Consider the following 22,303-nt stretch of genomic DNA (forward strand, 5'->3'; position numbering starts at 1 on the left):
AGGGGCATTTATGCTATGCCACTATTGCCTAGTCCAATGTCCTATCAACAATCTTCAATAACAGTTGTTTTTAACTTCTTTAACCGCACTCATTTCACAACTTCTTTACTGCACCATTGCTAGATTGCAAATGACTACAGATCAATAGATTAACACACGCCTCGAAATAAATGACACACACCTCCAACTAAATGTTAGACAAGTACAGTCGTATTGTCCCTACCATAGCAAGTAAAGACATATGACCCCCACTATAATAGATGTAGACATAAAATCAGCAAGTGGCGTAGCTAAGGAACTGTGGGCCCCGATGAAAGTTTTACAGTGGGGCCTCCCAAGTACTCTATACTTAACAATTGATACAGCGCACCAAAACCTGCCAATGGCAACTACAGTGTCAGAGGTGCAAGAAAGGGATGGAGAACAGTTTGCTAATGGTTACCACTCTTCAAAATATCTATAGAAGTGAGCATTATGAGCACAGGACCAATAGAGAGCTAATACTGTAGTTGAGGGAGTACTCTTCGGGACCCCTCTGGCCCAAAGGTCCCCGATGTGGTCGCTACCGCTGCACCCCCTATTGCTACGCCCCTGAAATCAGCACTAAAATAAGTACAGCCATAATGGCCTCACTAAAACAAATGCAATCATAATCTTCCACCATACAAAGCTCTATCATTTTCTTTTGTATGACAAGCGAATTTACGTTACCCCCATGACAAATGAAGCCATGTCCCCCAAAAGAAGTTCAGATATCATGCCCACCCACGTTACAAGTGCCATCATCATGTCCACCTTCATAACAAGTGCTGTTATTATGGCTCTTCTATTGTGACTGCAGCTTCTTCACATATCTCTTCCCGTCTAATAGATCTCCTCATGAGATGTCACATTATGGGAAAAAGAAGTTTGCTGGCTCTCAAAAACATTAATATTTTTGTTTGTGACGTTCATCCTCGAGCTTTCATCCCTTTTTACAAACACAGCTCTAGATGACATTTTTCTTATCAGTTGTGGAATATTTTTTTTCTGGACAGAGTATGAATAGAACATGCATGATTTTTTTTTTTTGCTGCCTGGCTTGCTTTTAGGTATGTTCTCAGGAAGGAGGACCAGCACCGCTCAAATGTATTAATGCTCTTTATTGAAAAATAAAAGGCAGCAGGACAGACTGCTGTTTCGGGATAAACCCTTCTTCAACTGCTCAATGCCATATATACATGTGATCCCATACACCCTTAAATACCCCAGAGGCGGACCTGATGGAGAACTAGTAGTCTAATATGCAAAACAAGCACAAAGGAAAATGCGCAGACTCACCGGGTTAATGCGGAGCGCCATGCTCCAAGTGTATCAAGCAATCCACGTCTCACCACCCGGAAGCGACCCCATCCTGACCCGCGGCCAATCCCCAAGTGTCAGGAAGCTGCGTCACTAATTGCGTAACCGCGTCACATCCTCCGCATCAACCACTGTCACGCGGCGATGTGACGCGTAAAGAACGCCGCAATGCGAGCGTGTAGGTGTAATAAGACGCCACCAAACCGCCGCAACAAGCTCATGCTGACGCCTCCGAACCGCCGCAACAAACGCGTACTAACGCTTAAAAAACGTCAAAAAGTGAAAAGGAAGGCCGCTGCATGATGTGCGCCAAAAAGAACGTCACGAAATGACGTTTAAACATCCTGGCGTGTAAGATATCAATCACCAAAAGCGGTAATACTACCGCTACCTGGCGCCTATTCAACGCTACAGTAACGTGTGAAAAGAATGTAAACATTAAATAAAACTGCTAGCATGTCTATAAATCTAAAGCGAGACTGCATGATCTACATTTCTCGGAAAGGTGGGTTGTGCAACATGGAAGCATGTCTATGCCAACTCACCTGCCCAAGTCAAAAATTGGAGAATGACACTTATACGGGATCAGCCACGGGGTGATGGTGAAGCCTCCCCCGGCGAGAATCAAAGTCTGTTCCGTGGATTAAGGTGAACTCTGCAAAAAATATAATGAATACAATTTAAAAAAAAGGGCAAAGAAAATGTATCCATCAGATCCCTCCCCAGGTAAACATTAAAAGTATACTCGAAAAAGAGACATATAAACATACAGAATAACAATATGTTACACTCCAGGTCCCTAGCCAACACTCTAAATACAACTCTAAATGCAAAAGCTAAGGTCATAATCTCTGTTCAACCCCCCACCGCCCAAAGTCCCCAACCTCCTAATCCAAAAAGCCTCTTTCTTGGAGAGGGCCTGTTCTCTACTACCTGTTGGCATATCGGTGCTGCTTCCCTTCTGTGGAACTTTGACTTGCTTTTAGGAACATTATTCATTATTTCTAGAGATTCAAAAAATGTTCTCGAATTTAAATCCAAAAATATTCTTAAACCTTTTGAATCTTTCAAATCTTTTGAATCTCTTGAATCTGCACATAAGAATTGTGTGATCCGTGTAAGAATAGTAGTTAGACTTAGAATAGTATATTCTAAGTCTAACTTCTATTCCCACATGCATCACTCAATTCTTATGTACAGAATTTAAGAGTTTTGAAAGATTCAAGAAACTTTTTGGGTTCGGATTCAAGGAAACATTTTGATTCGTCCCATCTCTAATTATTTTCTATTTCAGTGTCAGAGTCACCTGGAACAGGAAATTAAATGTTTTCTCTCCAATGGGGCAAAGATAGAAAATAAAAGATTTTGCGTCACCTCTCACTGCTGCGTTGCTCTTCCCAAAACTTCTACCTGAACAACCAGAAGTTCAGCTGTGAAGGCGGAAGTGTCAGGAAGATGGAGAGCAGCGTGTAGCACAGTAACGACATGGGTTGTTTAACCCTTTCTACCGTGGCCCGTGCCCCAGCACATGTCAGGACATTTCATGAAACTGTTCCCCTCATACATAGTAACAAGAGCTTGCATAGTGTATGAATGCATATAGTGTGATTCGTGGGGATTGAACACAGGACTCTAGAACTGCAAGAAAAAAGTGCCAACCTTTTAGCCACTGTGCTACCCACTTTCTGAAGGGCTTTAAATGACAACTGTCTTCCTCTGAACCATTCAATGGAAAGGCAAATACTTCCTTAAAACTCTCATACGCAGGCCTGGAGTTACATCACAGGAGCCTGTAGGCACAGATGTCCTTGCACCCTAGACTTCACCCTCCATGGGTCTACAAACTCATGCCGGACCGCACCGCAAGTGTGCTGCCCTTCTCTCTTACTTCTCTTGACCGCTGTAGGTAGCTACAGGTGGCACTTAGTTAAGAAGCTAGAGGTGCCCCAGTGAAATGCCATGAGCTGGGTGAGTAACCTCTCATTTACGCTCTGCTCGGGACTGGGGTGGGCATAATGAAGGAGGGAGGGAGGCACTGGTGGAGAGGAGTGGGCCGCCCTTCCATCATCAGGCGCCTGTAGGCAGTTGCCTACAGTGCCTTATGGTAAATCCAGCCCTGCTCATAACCACGTGGAACTTCTGAATCAGATAGCTGCTGTGTTCTCTGAATACCAGCTAATGAATTGTGGGAAATCACTGGTTTGCCTTGACCTCTTGAACTCACGGTCCCGCTGCACCCCTGTAGTTATGTCAAGGTAAGGAAGACAGCCATTTTCCAGATACGTGTCATTTCTACATTTGGTACGACATTTTCTGGAAGTATGTATTAGATATACTCTATAAGATGAGGTCATTTCCAAATGGCTATAGACAATTTTCTTGAATACAGGCAAGCAGAAGAAACGTAACTGCAGTGGATATACCACACATAAAGCTATTTTATTCCATGCTTAAATCTCATTTGTATATATTTATTTATTTGTTCAAGTCCAGTATTTTTATACTGGACTTATTATACAGGGCTTTACAGAGTGCACTGAACAGTTTATATTACATTACTGATTGTATTTCAGAGGGGCTCAGACTCTAACTCATCTTCTCCCTGTGGAATTCCCTTTCTAACCCCCATATTATGATGTGCTTGTAATAATCTATTTCATATTGAAAGACAACAAACATAATGAAAGCCAATAAATACAGTATAGTGAAAAATTAGAACTATTTTCTAATCAATTAAACTCCAATATTCTATTAAACTTAATTGTACCTGACATATCTACAATGACATTTTGATGATGCTTCTTTGCAAGTTTTTTTTATTACCCCAACCTTTTTTTTTCCTTAAACGCCATTTATACATTTTCAAAGATCTTCCAATTCTTGTAGATGTACAGCATGTGACACGATTGTACACGGGTTTCTTCATAGGCTGCGATGTCACTTGAGCTGAGAACGGGCATTTTTTGTCTATTCTCTGCTCTATTCTCAGCAGTATGTGACCCGGGGGGCGTAAGTGGGAATTGAGCTTCAGCTAGTCATAACTCTAGCAGCTAATCCAGTTGGCTAACACCTGTGTTAATTGCTCAGAGATTTCTAATTAGGGTATTAGAAGAACTGTTTGCTCATCACTTGGTCATCAGTAGCTGTGAAAAACATATTTCTTATCTAGTATCTTTTTAAATTCCATGATCTATTCTGCTATTGCAGCCTTCTGCAGAAAGACATTCTAAATCTTAGTATGACCTAGAAACAGTGGTATAGCTACCGGGTGAAGAGGTCTTTTAGCCACTGGAGGATCCAGTTTCAAATGGGGTCCATCAGGCCTTTGCTTCAACCATACAGAGTGCACAGGGAAGCACTTGCACCGGTTTTGTTTACTTTATACACCAGGCAGCACCCCTATTCTTCTATTGCTCTCCCTCTCCACATTTTACGCAGCTTTCTCCAGATGCGGTTCCAGCAATAATGTGATGTCATTGGAGTGCCAGACAAGCACTGGAACAAGGTTTTGTGGACATGAGGAGAGGAAGAGGAAGGCAGCTAATAAGTGTGCTGCCTAGCGTGAAAGGTAAATATAAAATTGCTGCAAGCACTGCTTCCCTGCTCAATCTGCATAGAGGAAGGGTGAGCGGGGGCAACAGCATAGGAAAGTATACTGCAGGGGTGACATGGCTTTATTGTGGTGGAGTGGGGAAGATATAAAAGCATTGCTTAGGGCCTCTTGAATTGTCACTACACCTCTACCCTGAGGAAAACTTGAGTAATATAATGTTAGCATATAATAATGTATTATAAACTGTGTAATACAAAGTCACCTACTGTGGCGTTCTCTCTCTCCTCATTCATTCAGACGACTCTGACCATATGTACTTTTGCACATCAGATGTGTCTGTCAATCACTGCTTCTTTCAACTGGTGCATAGGCATGTTCATAGCTTCACATGTGCTGTCTATCCATCTTAGCCTCTGTTATTGTCCTGTTCTTCTTTTGCCTACATTTTCTTTAAGCACCAAGGATGTCTCCAAAGAATCCACTTTACTTATTATGTGACCAAAGTATTTGAGTTTTAATAATATTATTAACCCTTTTAGTGAACACTCTGACCTTATTTTTTTAAGGATTGACTGGTTGGATCTTTTAGCAGTCCAGGGAACTCTCAGTAGCTTTCTCCACACCCACAGTAAGCATACATTTTTCTATGGAGTTAACTGTGGAGTTACATGTCTACATATTTCAGTTCAAAAGATTGAAACAGATGTAAAGAGAGCTTGGAGTAAAGTGGTCTAAGCAACTGAGCGCGATCTGTGACATTAAAGGATACCCAAAGTGACATGTTACATGATGAGATAGACATGGGTATGTACAGTGCCTAGCACACAAATAATTATGCTGTGTTCCTTTTTTTCTTTCTCTGCCTGAAAGAGTTAAACGTCAGGTATGTAAGTGGCAGTTCCTGTCTGAGTCAGGAGTGGGTCAGACTACAGTGTGACCCTTCCTGATAAGAAATTACAACTATAAAACACTTTCCTAGCAGAAAATAGCTTCTGGGAGCAGGAAAGAGATAAAAAGAGTCAATAGATTTTTGCTCTGGCATACTTCAATGAATGTATCATTGAGCAAAAACAATAAAACAGTAAAAACGTAAAAAGTAGATATAAATATAAAATAAAACTATGGTATATCTTAAAAAGTCATTTTTAGGAGAAGGAGGATAGATACAATTGTTTATTTTCACTTCAGGTGTCTTTTAACCTCTGTGGCGGTATGGACGAGGTCAGCTCGTCCATAACTGCTGCAGGGCGCCGCTCAGGCCCTGGTGGGACGATTTTCATAATTTTTTTTTAAAAAACTTTGCTAGTTGTGTGTTGGGGACGATCGCCGCCGCTCGCTGCCGATGCGCCGCTACCCGCCGCGTAACAGAGCCCCCCCCCCCGAGACCCTGTGCATAGCCTGGCTAATCAGAGCCAGGCAGCGCTGAGGGGTGGATCGGGACTCCCTGTGACGTCACAACGTCGATGACGTCATTCCGTTTGTCGCCATTGGCAATGGGGGAAGCCCTAAAGGAAATCCCGTTCAGAACGGGATTTCCGGATGGGCTTGATCGCCGGAGGCGATCGGAGGGGTTGGAGGGATGCTGCAGGGAGGGGGGAAGCATGTAGCTAGCGCTAGGCAAGCTACATGAGTTAAAAAAAAATGCAAAAAATACTGCTGCGCCGCCATCCTGGCGCAATCAATAGAACGCCAGGGTAGTTAAAGAACTAATAGACAGTATTGAAAGGCGGGAGCTATGGAAGTCAGTAATGGAGTTTGAACACTGAAGAGACCGTAGCTACACATCCAACCTCCCTAGATGGTCTTATAAAGCTCTGCCTTCGATCAAAGACTGGTGTATAGTCTTATATGGCTTATAGTCTTATATGTGCTACATATCCAACCTTCCTACATGGTCTTGTAAAGCTCTGCCTTGGATCAAAGACTGGTGTATAGTCTTATATGGCTTATAGTGTTATATTTGCGAGATAAAGGAACATAACCACATCCTATGAAGCCCCACCCAGGTCCTCACACCTAACTCTAAGAGGCTCATTTCAAGTCATGTGGACAGAGGGGAGTTTTCATGAGATGTGACCACAATCCACATGGTTATATGCCAGCCTCTGTTCCAGTCTAAAGATACTGCATGGCCATGTGGGTGGATGAGAGCCTGGCTACACTCTTGTACTTATACATATAGTAGAAAGCTACATAATGCTGATAGCTTCATTTATTAATATGAACTTGGCTAAATAGGGCACAGGTTTTCTCTAAGTTGCTACTAGTGGGACATATCCATTACCAGCTGCAATTATTACCTTGGCAACAAATGCAGCTGTCTCTGTTTGTCTTTTAGATTGAACTCAGTGGCTCTCGCCCCAGAAACACCATAGCTTATATTCATCCCTGGTATTCAAGGACAGTTTAAATGCAAAAAAAAAAAAATAATTTTTGGACTGGGTTTGTGATTGAAATGCACAGTTTTTCTCAATCACATTTTCGATTAATCAGACTGTTAAAACTGGAGGAAGTTAATAATCTAATCTATTTTAAGTGCAGCAGAAGATTGCAGGCAGATTCAATTAAATGATAGAATCAGATGAAAATTGGTTGCTTCATCAAGGAGTGCCCCCCTTAAAGAGAATCTGTATTGTTAAAATCGCACAAAAGTAAACATACCAGTGCGTTAGGGGACATCTCCTATTACCCTCTGTCACAATTTCGCCGCTCCTCGCCGCATTAAAAGTGGTTAAAAACAGTTTTAAAAAGTTTGTTTATAAACAAACAAAATGGCCACCAAAACAGGAAGTAGATTGATGTACAGTATGTCCACACATAGAAAATACATCCATACACAAGCAGGCTGTATACAGCCATCCTTTTGAATCTCGAGAGATCATTTGTGTGTTTCTTTCCCCCTGCAGCTATCTTCCACTGAAGTGTCAGGCTATTTCTTCCTGCAGAGTGCAGACAGCTGTGCCTGTATGTAATTCCTCAGTATGTGAAAGCCCAGCCAGCTCAGAGGAGGATTTATCCAGCTTGTAAAAGATAATATAACAGAGAGAAGCTGCACTAATCTAAATATCACACAGGCAGTGTGCAGAGAGGGGCCTGGATGGGGGAGTTCATAGCAGAACCGCAACACTGAAGAACTTGGCAGCCTTCCAGACACAGGCTGACAAGTCTGACAAGAGAGAGATAAGTTGATTTATTACAGAGATGGTGATAGTAGAACGTGCTGCAGTAAGCCAGAACACATTAGAATAGCTTTTGGGACTTGTAGGATGATAAAAAACAGGATGCAATTTTTGTTACGGAGTCTCTTTAAAGTATTAGTGATTGTAAACTTAAGTGTGCTCACAATAACTCAACAACAGACACTGATCAATACCGAAATGCACTTACATGATTTATTTTACACCATTTCTAAGTTACAGATGTGTCAATGGCACTATGTGCAGCGTAAACTGGTACACTTTGTTTACACCAAATGACGTATTATAACGCTACTTGCAAACATTGAGTATGGGAAAATGAGGTGCATCTGGATAATTTTTGTAAGGGTGGGTGGTCCGTGTTGTCTCGTCTTAATGCGTGTCTCTGCATATTCAGAACAAAATTAAGCGGCTTTTGGTGGCCTGCAGATTTTAGTGGTGTGCACCATTTTTCACCCTTGAAGGGGGACATGGAAAAATCAACCCCGGAAACTACATGTTGCTTCCTGGATGGGTTAAGCACTGGGCAGGATATAAATGCTCTGTTTGTGACGGTAAATGAATGGTGAGTGAGTTGAGTGACGTGCACTGCGGACATCGCAGGATGCCTGTGTGAACTGCATTGTCAAAGACAAGATTACATTTTAGAACAAAAACAAAATCAATAATATAAGTACATTGCATTATTATTCAGACCCTCATTTTAGGGTATTTTTGGCATCAGCAATGCGCTTTGCCAAAAATGCGTGCAGCGGTGCGATAGCGTATCACACTGCTGCGCAGCGCACATAGTCTGAATGTCAGGGATGCTGTCTATGCACTTCTGATGTTCTTGCTGATTGCACACCATATGCACTGCCAAAATGCACACGGCAGCGCGTATAGTGTGAACGGGGCCCACTTTAGTGCATTCAACACCATTTTGGACTCACCAACGACTGCTCAACCCTAGGCACAAGTTCATCTGAGCAGTAAAAGACAACAGCTGTTTACCACAAGAGAATTTATGCGTGCTCAAACTCCAAGTTTAACCCTAACAAATCTGGCTTTGCAAATCTGGCCTAATTGGCTTATCATGAGGCATTGCTCATGCAAATATGCATTTGGTTTCGCATGTTAAACTATGCAGGGTCAAAAACCAATACCGCAAAGCGGTTGCCCTGCGGGAATTAGTTCATGCTACATTAGCACTATCCAGGAGCGCCACGGGGAGGCTTCCCAATGCCCCCATACAACCGGGGGGGCCGCGGGGCCCCAAGCTCTCTCACAGCCTGGGGACCACAGCGGCACCCCGGTGGGGGAGGCTAGGTGGTGCAGGCGACCCCCCCCACGCGTGGCCAGTGCCGGGGAGGGCCGTCCGCACCCACCTCCCAATATTAAAAACAGGCACTTACCTTAATGTCCATTGCATTCTGCTACATGAGCATTGACTTGGGGCACCACATGAGAATGGGTCACCCCAAGCTTTGTAGCTCAGGGCTGGCTTACACACAACACTCTAGAGGGGGGAGGGGGGGGAGGACAGGCGCAGACAGCTCACCCCAGGGCTCACACCACCTAGAGCAAGCCATCCACCTCCTGCCTCCAAACGATACAACTATGAAAATGCTTACCACAAGAGAATTTATGCGTGCTCAAACACCAAGTTTATCCCTAACAAATCTGGCTTTGTAAATCTGGCCTAATTGGCTTATCATAAGGCATTGCTCATGCTAATATGCATTTGCTTTCGCCTGCCAAACTATGCAGGGTCAAAAACCAATACCGCAAGGCGGTTGCCCTGCGGGAATTAGTTCATGCTACATGAGCACTATCCAGGAAGGCCACGGGAGGCTTCCCAATGCCTCCATGTGACGCTCGATAGTGCTAATGTAGCATTAACTAATTCCCGCAGGGCAACTGCTTTGCGGTATTGGTTTTCAACCCTGCAAACTTTGGCATGCAAAAGTAAATGCAATGTCTCGTGAGTAGCCAATTAGGCCAAATTTGCCAAGCCAGATTTGTCAGGTGTTACTTGGTTTGATGCACACATACATTTTCTACAAAGTGTAGTGCTTCATTTCTACCCCCCTTTGGAGGGGCCTGCCCTCCCCCCTCCCCCCTTGGAGTGTTGTGTGAAAGCCAGCTCTAAACTCCAAAGCTTGGAGTGGCCCATGCTTCACTCCTTTCTCATGTGTTCACTCCCAAGTCGTGCTCATGTAGCATAACGCAATGGACGTTAAAATAAGTGCCTGTTTTTAAATTTTGGGAGGCAGGTGCAGGCGGCTCTTCCCAGCACTGGCCACTCTTGGGGGGGTCGCCTGCACCTCCCAGCCTCCCCCTCCGGGATGCCACTGTGGTTTCCAGGCAGTGAGAGAGCTTGGAGCCCCGGTTGTATGGGAGCATTGGGAAGCCTCCCCGTGGCGCTCCTAGATAGTGCTAATGTAGAATGAACTAATTCCCGCAGGGCAACCACTTTGCGGTATTGGTTTTTAACCCTGCAAACTTTGGCATGCAAAAGCAAATGCATATTTGCATGAGCTATGTCTCGTGAGTAGCCAATTAGGCCAAATTTGCCAAGCCAGATTTGTCAGGTGTTACTTGGTTTGATGCACACATAAATTCTCTGCAAAGTGTAGAAAGACAACAGCTGTCACTGCTCCTGATGTAATGCATAAAAACCACTAGCCTTAGAACCAAAGGGGAAATGTTTCTTTGGACTCTTCAGCATTGCACACACGTGCCAAGTTAGCCTATATTACATAAGGAGCAGCGAGAGGTTGTCACTCGCTGCTCAAATGAACTTGTGCCTGTGGTCACACAGTTCAATGCACAGTGCGGGATCATGACGTCATCCATGTAATGAACTTCCCAGGACAGAGTCCCTTGTGAAGATATAAAGCACTGTCGGGGCTGATACCATCATTATAGGTAGGGCATTAAAAATGTCAGGAAAAACAAGAAAAAAATGACTTACTTTTATGTTTCATATGATTGTTCTTTCTGTGGCTTTTAAAGCTGTCCTTTAAACCTTGCAAGTTATGGAATGCGGTCTCCATGGACTCAATTGGATTTGGATCTGGAGAGAGCCAAAGAGAATGCAATTCATCAGACGTGGCCTCCTTCGTCCATAGTTCATTGGTTTATTTCTGATATGTACTTGCCCATTTTAGGTACTTTTAGTGGTAAACAAAGGCCAACTTGAGCCCTCTGACTAGTGGTGTGTGGCTATGCCATATGTGGGAAGTTGCAATGTATTGTGTGTTCTGGTCAAAGGCAGAACATTCACAAGGCAACCTTGGCAGGGCTTGGTAATTAGCAAGGGGCCTTGCTGCTATCTACTTAGGCCTTATTCACATTATAAATCTCCACTGCTATCGCAAGCGCTGAGCGATTTATTGCAAGTTTTTTCAATGCTTCTCCCTGCGCTTTGTGCTTAGAAAAACGTCAATCAGGAAGTGAACTACCCTGAAATGAATAAATACAATGTATTTATTCATAGAAGTTCTTGGGAAATCGTTATACAAATCGCTTTTTCAAGCACTTTGCGATTTCTCCATACCTTCCATTGAGATAAAGCACTCAGAAAATGGTACATTTAGTGCATTTGCGACTTCAATGAAATCAAAACGCTTACATGTGAAAACTCTCATAGGAAATCATTGCACACGCGTTTTTTTGGGGCGATTTCTAAAATCATAGGGCTCGATTCACAAAAGAGTGCTTTAGCACGCCTAAAAGGTTTGCATGTGCAAATATGAGTGCAAGCCACTTTGCACCCATTTTGCACATGCAACTTTTGCGTTCACGTGTTAACTATTTATCGCGCGCACTGCATTATGCATTGCGCAAAACAGGTGGACTTCGCCTGCAAACCTATTAAAGTTTATGTTTAGCACGCCCGTGCTAAGCTGGTTTGCACGTGATGTAATACACACAAAACTTTACATGCACAAAGTAATGACTTTGGCATGAAAAGTCGCGTTTGCGCGTGATGTCAATTCTTTGTGAGCGCAAAGCTTTGCACGCATGATAGCATGTGAAAATCTACTTTTAGGTGTGCTAACTGAGTTAGCACTCTTTTGTGAATCAGCCCTTAGTGTGAACGAGGTCTTAGCATCTTCCTCCACCTCAAGCTTACTAAAAAGGCCAGGGTCAAAGCAATGTGAGCCAGTACTACTACTACTACATTACTTATTCATCTTACTAAAGGTAATGGTACAATTTTTCTTTTTTTTCGATTACATAATTTAGTTCGATTATTCTGTTCGATCGAATATAAAGATATTTCCATCATGTCTGATCCGATTTTTCTCGAAAAAATGGGATAATCGTTTGAATTTCTTGATCGAAAAAAAAAATATTTTCAACTTTCATTCGATTCGATCATTTCAATCGAAAAAACGGGAAAATTGAACGTTTTTTATTGTATCATGTGTGGGCACCATAACTGATCCCTCAGAGGGGCTCACAATCTAATCCCTACCATAGTCACATGTCCATCCTAGTCTAGGGACAATTTAGGAGGGACAACAGAAACGACTGGGTCTCCACCTGGATTTCAGGCCAATTGGTCAATTTATTGCAAGTAACACAGTGCAGAGCACAACGTTTCAACCAATGCGATGTTTATCAAGACCGCATTGGTCGAAACATTGTGCTCTGCACTGTGTTACTTGCATTAAAGTAGCCAATCGGCCTGAAATCCAGGTGGAGACCCAGTCGTTTCTATTGTGGCTTTGAAATTACTCCCCAGGTGGATAAGGGCGGTGGCTGGTCGACTCCCTGGTGCTGGATAATATTGGGTTGCAGCACTGAGATATCTTGCAGTATTTTGGACAATTTAGGAGGAAGCCAGTTGATTTAGCTGTATGTTTTCGGGATGTGGGAGGAACCTGCTGTGCCTGGAAGAAACCCATGCAGACACAGGGAGATCATACAAACTCTGCATAGATAGTGCCCTGGCTGGAATTCAAACCTGGAAACCAGCACTGCAAGTCAAGAGTGCTGTGCACTATGCCACCGTGCTGCCTAGGGCCCCATTTCACTGTAAACCATCTCTGGTTCTGACACCTTTTTCTCATGGCCAACATCAGATTTTTGCAACTATAGCTCTTCTCTAGAATGGCTAATGTTCTCCCCCTATATGCATCAGAGAGCCCTGGGAACTGTCACTGGTTTACTGGTTATCTTTGCATGAATCACTTTTTTGTGAGTAGTACTAATCACAACAAACCTAGAACAAATCACAGTAAGGTCAGTTTCATGCTGCGTACTGGCGGTAGCGGTGCGGACAAAACAGGCCTTCAGGGATTACCGCGTTAGTATGCAGAAATCTCCGTCTGGCAGCAGGCCAAGCAGGAAGTAATGCTCTCTTCCTGTGGCTGAAGTGATCACGTGAGCGGAAGCGGAATGCTGAAATATGCTTCCACGCATCTGCGGCCCATAAAACTTGCGGCGGTCATTTTAAAAAACAGGCATTGCCATAGACTAAGACTTACATGACTTCTGGACCGCTGCACTTTGCCGCACTGTAACGTAGGTATGCGCTCGCATTAGATAGGATACTTCTTGTGCAGCACACCACACACCATGTGAACTACCCTATAGACTTTAATTGCCCTAGCGCTAGTGTGAAAGTCCCCTAACTGATTGGAAATCACCTGACCAAGCTGACCAGCCAGCATAGCTTAGGCTTTGTCAGAATCACTCAGATCCTACTGCTCCCCCATTTGCTCTACTCACCTTTATGAACTGACTGTTCACATTCTGCACAATTGATCACACTCCTTGTTAGATCTCGCTGTAATGAGATAAGCATCGCTATTCATCTGTTCATTTCACCTGTCAGTGGTTAATATATATGCAGTATATATATATATATATATATATATATATATATATATATATATATATATATATATATATATATATATATATATCAGGGGATGAGCAGCACAAACCAAATGTTATGCAATACTATGCAAAGCATGCACGCAGCACTGGAGAACCCCAATCTCCATAAGAAATATATAAATACAGAGGGACTGCAGCACACAACAGGAAAACAGTGACAGGGGCTCTTGGTTACGCTTTAACGCGCTTAAGCTCACCAACTGCGCCAAAGTGTCCCCAATCTGGTGAGTCCTACTGTATCCAGGCAAAAAATGCTAGTTTTTATCAGCGTTCTAGTGGGAACCATGCCAAAAGCCCAAGGGTAAACTAAATGGAAGAAATGAAATTAAAAACACCTCACCTTCTACTAGCTACTAACTGAACTATGAGGTGTTTTTAATTTAATTTCTTCCATTTAGTTGGCCAAGATCTTTTATAGATGAAAGTCGGGCCGCCGTACTAATTATTTTCCAGCACATCTCAAAGATTTTCAATGGGTTTAAGGTCTGGACTCTGGGGTGATTAATAAATGTGTGAAAATGATGTCTCCCTGAACCACTCCTGGCATTATCATTAATATTCAAGTTCCATCAGGGAAGAAGAGATTCACTGATGAATTCACCTGGTCATTCAGTATATTTAGATAGTCAGCTGACCTTATTCTTTGGGAAACATAATCACCCATGCGGTAATGATTCAATAAGAGGCTCTTGCTTATATACCGTATTTGCTTTGTTATATACATATATACATGTGATAGTGGCACATTAGCAAATTGCTGTACAGCAAAGGGCATGGGGAAGTCACACAGGGATGTGTGCTGCCATGCTGCTTTGATGAACAGCAGACTAGCTTGACTTATCTCTGGTTACTGAGAAGATTAATCACAGTTAGCATTCCAACATTCCCCCTCATTTAGCAATCTTATAATTACTTTTATTAATAAGGGAAACATTTAAATGATAAGGTCAGATGAAGAAAGCCTGCCATCCTGGTCCTAGAGGGACCCACGTATATAACGCATGAATGAACAGTACGTGCGCTGTACGCGCATAGCAGCATAACAGATGACTGCTTAGAGGTTAGAGCAGCGTATCATGAGTGCATGGCCATGAATGTATGCATGCAATAAAAGGACCTTTGTGCATTGTTTCTGTATGTGAAGCATGCATCAGCACAGCCCAGAAACTAGCAGGAGTGCCAGTATTTAATTTAAATTCAAATTCTAGTGTCTAGAGCTGCATAAATCTTAAGACAAGATTATGCCAATATTGGATCGGCCATTATGCAGAAGTCATCTACAAGGCTGACACCTAAGGCTGGGCTCTGAATGTAGGTTTACTGCACACATTGGGCTTGATTCACTAAGCCGTAATAACTCAAATATCACACCTTATCAAAGATATCACACCTTATCAAAGGTATCACACCTTATCAAATTTAACACGCCTTTTCAGAGTAGCATAGCGAGCGCTACAAACCCACAGGGGCTCAGGGCAGGGCAACTGTCATTGCCAATTAGCAGACATACGTTTGTAGGGATCGCTATGCTACTCTGATAAGGTGTGTTAACTTTGATAAGGTGTGATATCTTTGATAAGGTGTGCTATTTGAGTTAGCATGATTTAGTGAATCAAGCCCATAATGTAAAGCCTTTATACAGTCACCAGTGTTGTGTGCTGGGCTGATCACTTTGATCATGATCGGTGAGGATCTGGTGTCTACAAAAAAGCCTTTGAGGAAAATAACTGCTTTTTGATTGCTGTTTCTTTTTTTTATTTATTTTGGTGGTGGTGGTGGTGATGGTGGGGGGGGGGGGGATGTGTTTGTGTGTGTGTGTGTCACCTTTTCAACGGTTAGGAGAAATTCACATAAAACCAGGGTGACACACCTTATCACAGCAATACGCACATTACCCCGGTACACTATGTTGTGTTAATGGGTTAAAAGGCCGCATTAGAAGCGGTAAAATTGCCATGCACTGCCTGTTCACAGCAATCTTACCGGTGCATGGGGAATCAGGGCCATGGTGCTTTGTCACTACTTATTTGTAACATGGGGGTAATTTGCCTGTTGTCCAGTAGCGCAGCTTGTGCATGGTGTGAATGCAGCCATAAACAAAAGTCCTCAACGTATCAGTTTTCTCATTAAACAATCATTTTAGCAAGCAATATAACCATAACGTGCCTACTCTGCTCTGGGTTATACAATGAAGTGGTAAAAGAGAGTGATTGGTCACAAAAAGCCCCAAAACATAAAAATGCTGCATCCCTGGTAAATCCGTAGCCTTGTAATCATTTTCTGTGTACAGTAACTGATAGGGTCATTGCTGCAAAATTAGAGATAGGCAACACTTATTTTACTTCCTGATTTGTGCATACTTCAGTGTAAACAATGAACCAAGCGTACAAACAGAGAGAGGACAATTGTGTGGCAATCTCTACACTAAACCAGATATTGCTGGCAGGCTTTAAGCATGCTTAGACTGAATTTCTTAACAGTATCAGAAATGCATAGTAGGGTTTGTGTTTAAAAGAGGTGTGTGTTAAAGTGAAACCTGAACTCAGAACTTCCTCTCTGCTCTAAAAGATACGCAACAGCATAATAACCAGAAAAACATGTCTTTATTACAGCTGATAAAAATCCTACAATAAATTTGCACTGTTTCTACTTCCAGCTTTCATGGAAGCAGATATATTGTTAACATCCTGTGCTTTCAAAAGAGTATATCTGCCATGGCAGTCAGCTGACACAGCGAAGAGATCAAATTACAACTTGAGATTAGTCTCAGATGAGGGGATATTAGACAGGCTAAACTCTCTGAATACATACAGGGTGCATTTCTCTCTGTTTTTCTTCTGTCCTGTGCAAGAGTTCAGGTCCACTTTATTGCGAGCTCCGGTTAATGCAGATAAGTGGAATATCAGTAAGGTTCTGTTATTAATATTCCACTTTTGTCTTTGCCTCAGTACTTTTGTTGGGTTCTTCACACCAGTTTCCTATTAAGCTTATTCCTCCAAAGCCCTTCTAATACCTAATGCCTATAAGTCCCCTCCCCCCATAACCCTTTATGCTAATGTTAGCTTCTTCCTAATGTCCAACCCTACCACTCTTCAAAAGGTAAAACTCCTTCCTTAACGCCTAAACATAACCTCCTCACCATAATTATTAACTTCATCTAAAAACTAAAAACAACCAAAAAGACATCTTGCTAGAATGCCATGCAAAACATGTTTCCCTTCTTAAAACAGAAGGTTTTTGCAATTATGCAGGTTGTAGGGAACATATGATGTCTCCCACAGTGCATGACTGCTAAAAATATGCAAATAATCCCTTTGTTGTCCCTGTAAGCTAAACACACTGAGTCCAGAACCGCTGAAATGCAATGATGAGTCAGCTTGTTAATATTATAGAGCCACCATATATTGGATTAGTGTGGCTGTGTTATATTAGCAAGCTGACGCATCATTGCATTCCTGTGGTTCTGGAGGTGTGTTTAGCTATCAGGGACAACAAAGAGGTGATTTGCATATTCCGCAGTGATGCACTGTGGGACACCTCATACCGGTAGCTCACTCCAACCTGAGCAAAGTCCCTGGTATCTGGCACAGGCTGAAAATAGCACTAACCTCACCCCTTGCAAAATACTGTAAAATACTCACTGAATGTTTCCAGCGTCATCTTCTAACCTTCCAGCCACACTCGTATCGGCTTTCTTAGGTCCTCCATGGCACGGCTCCCGGCGTTTCACCTGACCCGTGTCGGGTCATGTAACATCCTGGGAGCTATGCATGGATGCTGGAAAGCCGCTAGGAGTGTCAGGAAGGCTAAAAGATAGCACTGGACACTCGGTATGTATTTTAATCACCGCAAAACTCCCCGCAAAACAATCCCTGTGGTCCCCTCAGGCATGCTGGTTAGTTGAGACTTCCAGTTGCCTGAGTTCCAGATAACAGGGACTTTGCAGTACTTCCTGGGTGCGGCTAAGCTTCCAATTGGAGGAAGCAGACTAGCGACAGCAGATTGTCACTAGCCTGGTGGTATTTTGCTGGGGAGACAGCAGAGCCCGGCGGAGGGGGGGGGGGGGGGGCTGCAGCACATTGACACAGAGGCATGTCATTGTTCACAGGACATGGCTCTGTATCCTATTGGGATTTGAAAATGCCGCCTCAAGTTCTCTTTAACCACTTAAGGACCGGGCGCTTTTTGCCTGATCTGTGCAGCGTGGGCTCTCCAGCCCACAGAACAGATCAGGTTTGCAGCATGGCGATCAGACTTCACCCATTTTTTCACCACTAGGGGGATGTCCTGCTGGGGGGGTCTGATTGCCGCCGGCTGCCTGTGATTTGCGGGGGAGGCTCCTCAAAGCCCCCCTCCGCAGCGATTTCCGCCCTCTCCTCCCTTACCTTCCTCTCCCTCTGGTTGTGGGCTGCGCCACCTCTGATAGGCTTCAGCCTATCAAATGCCGGCGATCCCCGGCCAATCAGAGGCCGGGGATCGTCTATCTCCTTTACGACGCTGCTGCGCAGCAGCGCCGTATGATGTAAACAGTGGGGATTTCTTCCCCGCGTGTTTACATTTAGCCTGCGAACCGAGATCGTTGGCTCGCAGACTGTTCACTGAGACCCCCTCCGTGAACTGACATGGAACGGCCACTCGTACGAGTGGCCGGTTCCATGTAAAACCACTAACGACCAGCCGCCGCCTATCAGTTTTGCTAGCTTATAACTCAGCTAGGTAGTGGACGCTACTCTCCACTAGGTGACACCCAAATTAAATGTTTTGTGTAGTGCACGCAGACTGATTTTAAAAAGTAATTTTAATAATAATTTTAAAGTTTTGTGTAGCTAATATAAGAAAAGTAGCGTTACCCTTTAGGTCAGAGTATTGAAGGACTGGGACAAAGCATGTGCCTGAGGCAGTGCTTAGCAGGGTCCAGTAATAATCTTCAACAGCAGGCAGATGATGTGGAATGCAGCATGCATCTGCTCTGTCTGTGGTTTGGGGATAGCCCTATATTGCACAGCTGCCTGATAGCTCAGGTGTTGAAATACTATCCCTGGACCCTAGAAGCGGTTTCCCTGGATGTGTCACAGTTATAATTTAACAACCCTTCGCTTAATAGAAAGCATTTTCTGCAGTTTAAATAACCCTCAGACGTAATAATTTATCATTTTCTACTCTGACTCTGTGATCTCTACTAGATATTAGCGGTTTAAATATTTTATGAACCATTTTAGGAAACCTGATTCAAACAACAACGTGCTGGTCTGTATCGTGTACATGATCCCCTTAGGCTTAAGCATTCTAAAGCAGCATCAGAAAACCCTAAAAACCCTTTTAAAATCATTTTAGAATTTTTAAAAACGGTCAAGTATTGTGCAGTTGCAACGGGTAGAGGAAATGCAAAATCACACTGCAGGTTCCTCATAAAGGGATTAGACGGGTCTGTTAGTATCTGTCTCTGAACATGCTACTTTCTCTCCACCACCCCCTCTGCGCTTCACATCTCTTCTGGGTCATTGCTGGAATGAACCCTGGACCATTATGCCAGGCACACGCTCGGCCTGCGGGCTTTTGTTATGCAGATGGGTCAGGCCTGGGAAGCAAGCACTTGTCTTTTTTCCTCCTAATACAAAAGGAGGGGGCAGTGGGTGGAGGTGGAATAAAGGAATATGGAGGAGGGGAAGGCTGAGGCTTGCCAGCCCCTGTTTAAACGTCACGGTGCAAAAGGAGACAAAACAGAAGCGTAGACTTTTGCTACACATGCAAACAACATTGACAGACAATCGGCTCTGGTGTCCAATCCAGGAGAAGGGGAGGAATGAGGTGACCGATCTATCCCATTTTATTTAGCCTGTGCTTCTTCCAGCTTTGTAACTGTACAGGGTGTGTAGTCCATGGACACGAGCTAGTTTGGCTCTGGTTACAAAAACACAAGTTGGTGGTATCTCCTAGGGGAGGAGGTGGAAAGAGCAGCCCTCCTCCTCTTCACAGTCCCCAGCAGCCCGGCTGAGCGGATTCAGGACTTTCAGCATTTGGACAGCTCCTCCTGAAGTCAGTGCACCTTGCGCAGCACAGCAGCTGCTGCTCTCTCCCCTCCGGTCACTATGGCCACTGTCCAGCAAGGGGAAAAGCAGCTTTTTGAGAAGTTCTGGATGGGGACTTTTAAAGCTGTGGCCACTCCGCGAAGGGAAAGCATTATCGTTGCCAGCATAACCTCTCGGAAGCCCCTAGCAAGGTAAGCCCATCTGGGGAGGGAAACCAGTGGGTGCTTGGATTGTCCTTTGCCTGCACGCAGATCCAGTTCAGATCTCTTATTAAAGGGAACCTGGAGTGAGAGGGATATGGAGGCTGCCATATTTATTCATTTTTAAACAATACCAGTTGCCTGGCAGTTCTGCTGATCTTCTACCGCTAATACTTATAGTCATAGACCCTGAACAAGCATGCAGATGCAGGTGTGTGATTGAGATACTACTGCCAAATAGACCAGCAGAGCTGCCAGGCAACTGGTGTTGTTTAAAAGGAAATAAAATATGGCAGCCTCCATATACCTTTTACTTCAGAGTCCCTTTAAGTTACATGAATGCTACAGTTAACAGCTTGCAGATTATTAATGTTTTTGTCTCCATTTAAATGGTCTCCATAAAGAAAGTCAGTATTTTGAATAAACCGTTCCTGGGAACAATCGAAGTCATATTGTAGAATTATGCATTGCTGTTCTTTGTACCTTGAGCAGGGAAGTCTGATCAATGCCTACTGCTGGGCTTGACACAGGGTCACCCATTCCCTCTGGTGTGACAGCCTCTTTGTCCTGGAGCACTGGTGATCAGCAGCGTGCTATTCACTGACAATACACCACAGTCAGATCCAGATCTTCTTGCAGCTCCGCTTGCAGTTGATGGCTTTATGCTCTCGGGCAGCATAAGATCATATAAGAATGCCCTTCTGGTGGTAACACGTGATTAAACTTTTGCCATGACCATTGGAGACTAAAGTATTTCCCTACATTGTTGTACATTACCCTGTCTGTCCTGCCTTATATTCATAAATAGTTCTGTCTTGGTATGAAAGTTTTGAGACAATTGCATGAACCTAAACATAATGCATTTGTGTGGTTGTAGGGATGCTTTCAATGAGCTGTGCATACAGGGGAGGCTCTAAGTCAAACCTGATGCTTTAATCTGTTATACATGGCTATGGTTTAAGTACTGCAACCATTTTCAATGTAATTTTTGTTAGTAGCACATATCACTGAACCTTTCCTGTGGTGAGTTATAATGACATTTTATATTAGCTTGGGAAAAACTACTCAGTAATGCATCTGTTTGGTAATGTTGGTAACTGGTTGGCACTTGGCAGGATGGTTTTATTGTGGCAACACAAATGTATTCCATGTGACTATTGCACTATACTGATTGAGGGTACGTCTGAATTCTGCTTCGTATAGCTGGTAGACCTCACCATGCGCACTGGTGCAGTTAGAGCTCTGACACTGACTTAGCATATTGGAGGGATAGTAATTATTTAAGCTAAGCCTGTGTCGTTCCTTAGTACTCATTACTTTCATGTTTGCAGCTGAGCAGGTGATGCTGTACTCACTCCAGCACCAACCATCACTAATATCAATGAAATACGAGATCATGATGAGCAGTGTACAATGTTTGCAGTTTTACCTGATCCTTACATAGCCTGCTTATCTCAGATAACGCAGTATCGACATCAATGAGATATTCCAGTTAGGTATGTTTTTTGCATATAATATAAAGACACGGCTGGGTTAAAGGGCAGCATTTTCTTTGCCACTGAGAAGGAAATTGCACTTAGATGTAATTCTGAGCTAGAGTGCATTAAAATATTAGGTATATGTGTAGCCAGAGCTTTCTGAGTCATTGCATCGCCTGGTGTGATCTTTGTGTTCCTACATAGGTGGTCGTGCTTTGCCTTCTGTTCTTACTAAAGACTTGCCTGGTTAGTAACACACTGTATTTTTTAGTAAGACAGAACAGAAAATCTGTACCAAGTTCAGTAACCCTTAGCAACCAACTGCAGATCTCATCAGTTCGAAGCAGCCAGACCAGTACGAGAGGACTGCTTGGTGGTGGCTGTGAGCTGCTCTTTTTTATATGCGACTCTCTGCTTTAGTCAAGAAACTCACCATTATAACTAGGGGGGGTCCAACATTGTCACATCGGCAAGTCAATACTGGTTTGGAGGGATTAATAAACATACAACATTCAAAACTACCTGTTCATCAATACCTAATACCTAATAACTGCACCACTAGCTTAAACATGGAAAAGAAAACAACAAAATTATCTAAAGATCTGATCTT

The 22,303-nt window shown here is 43.4% G+C and overlaps 1 protein-coding gene across 1 annotated transcript in view; it reads left to right on the forward strand.

The window, feature by feature from the left end:
* Window positions 1-19,699: 19,699 nt before the first annotated feature.
* The window catches only part of SRRM4 (serine/arginine repetitive matrix 4), a 272,219-nt gene continuing 269,615 nt past the window's right edge, over window positions 19,700-22,303 (forward strand). The window contains exon 1 of the mRNA XM_068246294.1: window positions 19,700-20,206. Coding sequence (XP_068102395.1) covers window positions 20,076-20,206 — 131 coding nt within the window. The 5' untranslated portion in view covers window positions 19,700-20,075. The remainder of the gene's footprint in view (window positions 20,207-22,303) is intronic.

The sequence above is a fragment of the Hyperolius riggenbachi genome, chromosome 1 (genome assembly GCF_040937935.1).
Source record: "Hyperolius riggenbachi isolate aHypRig1 chromosome 1, aHypRig1.pri, whole genome shotgun sequence".
NCBI classification, from domain to species: domain Eukaryota; kingdom Metazoa; phylum Chordata; class Amphibia; order Anura; family Hyperoliidae; genus Hyperolius; species Hyperolius riggenbachi.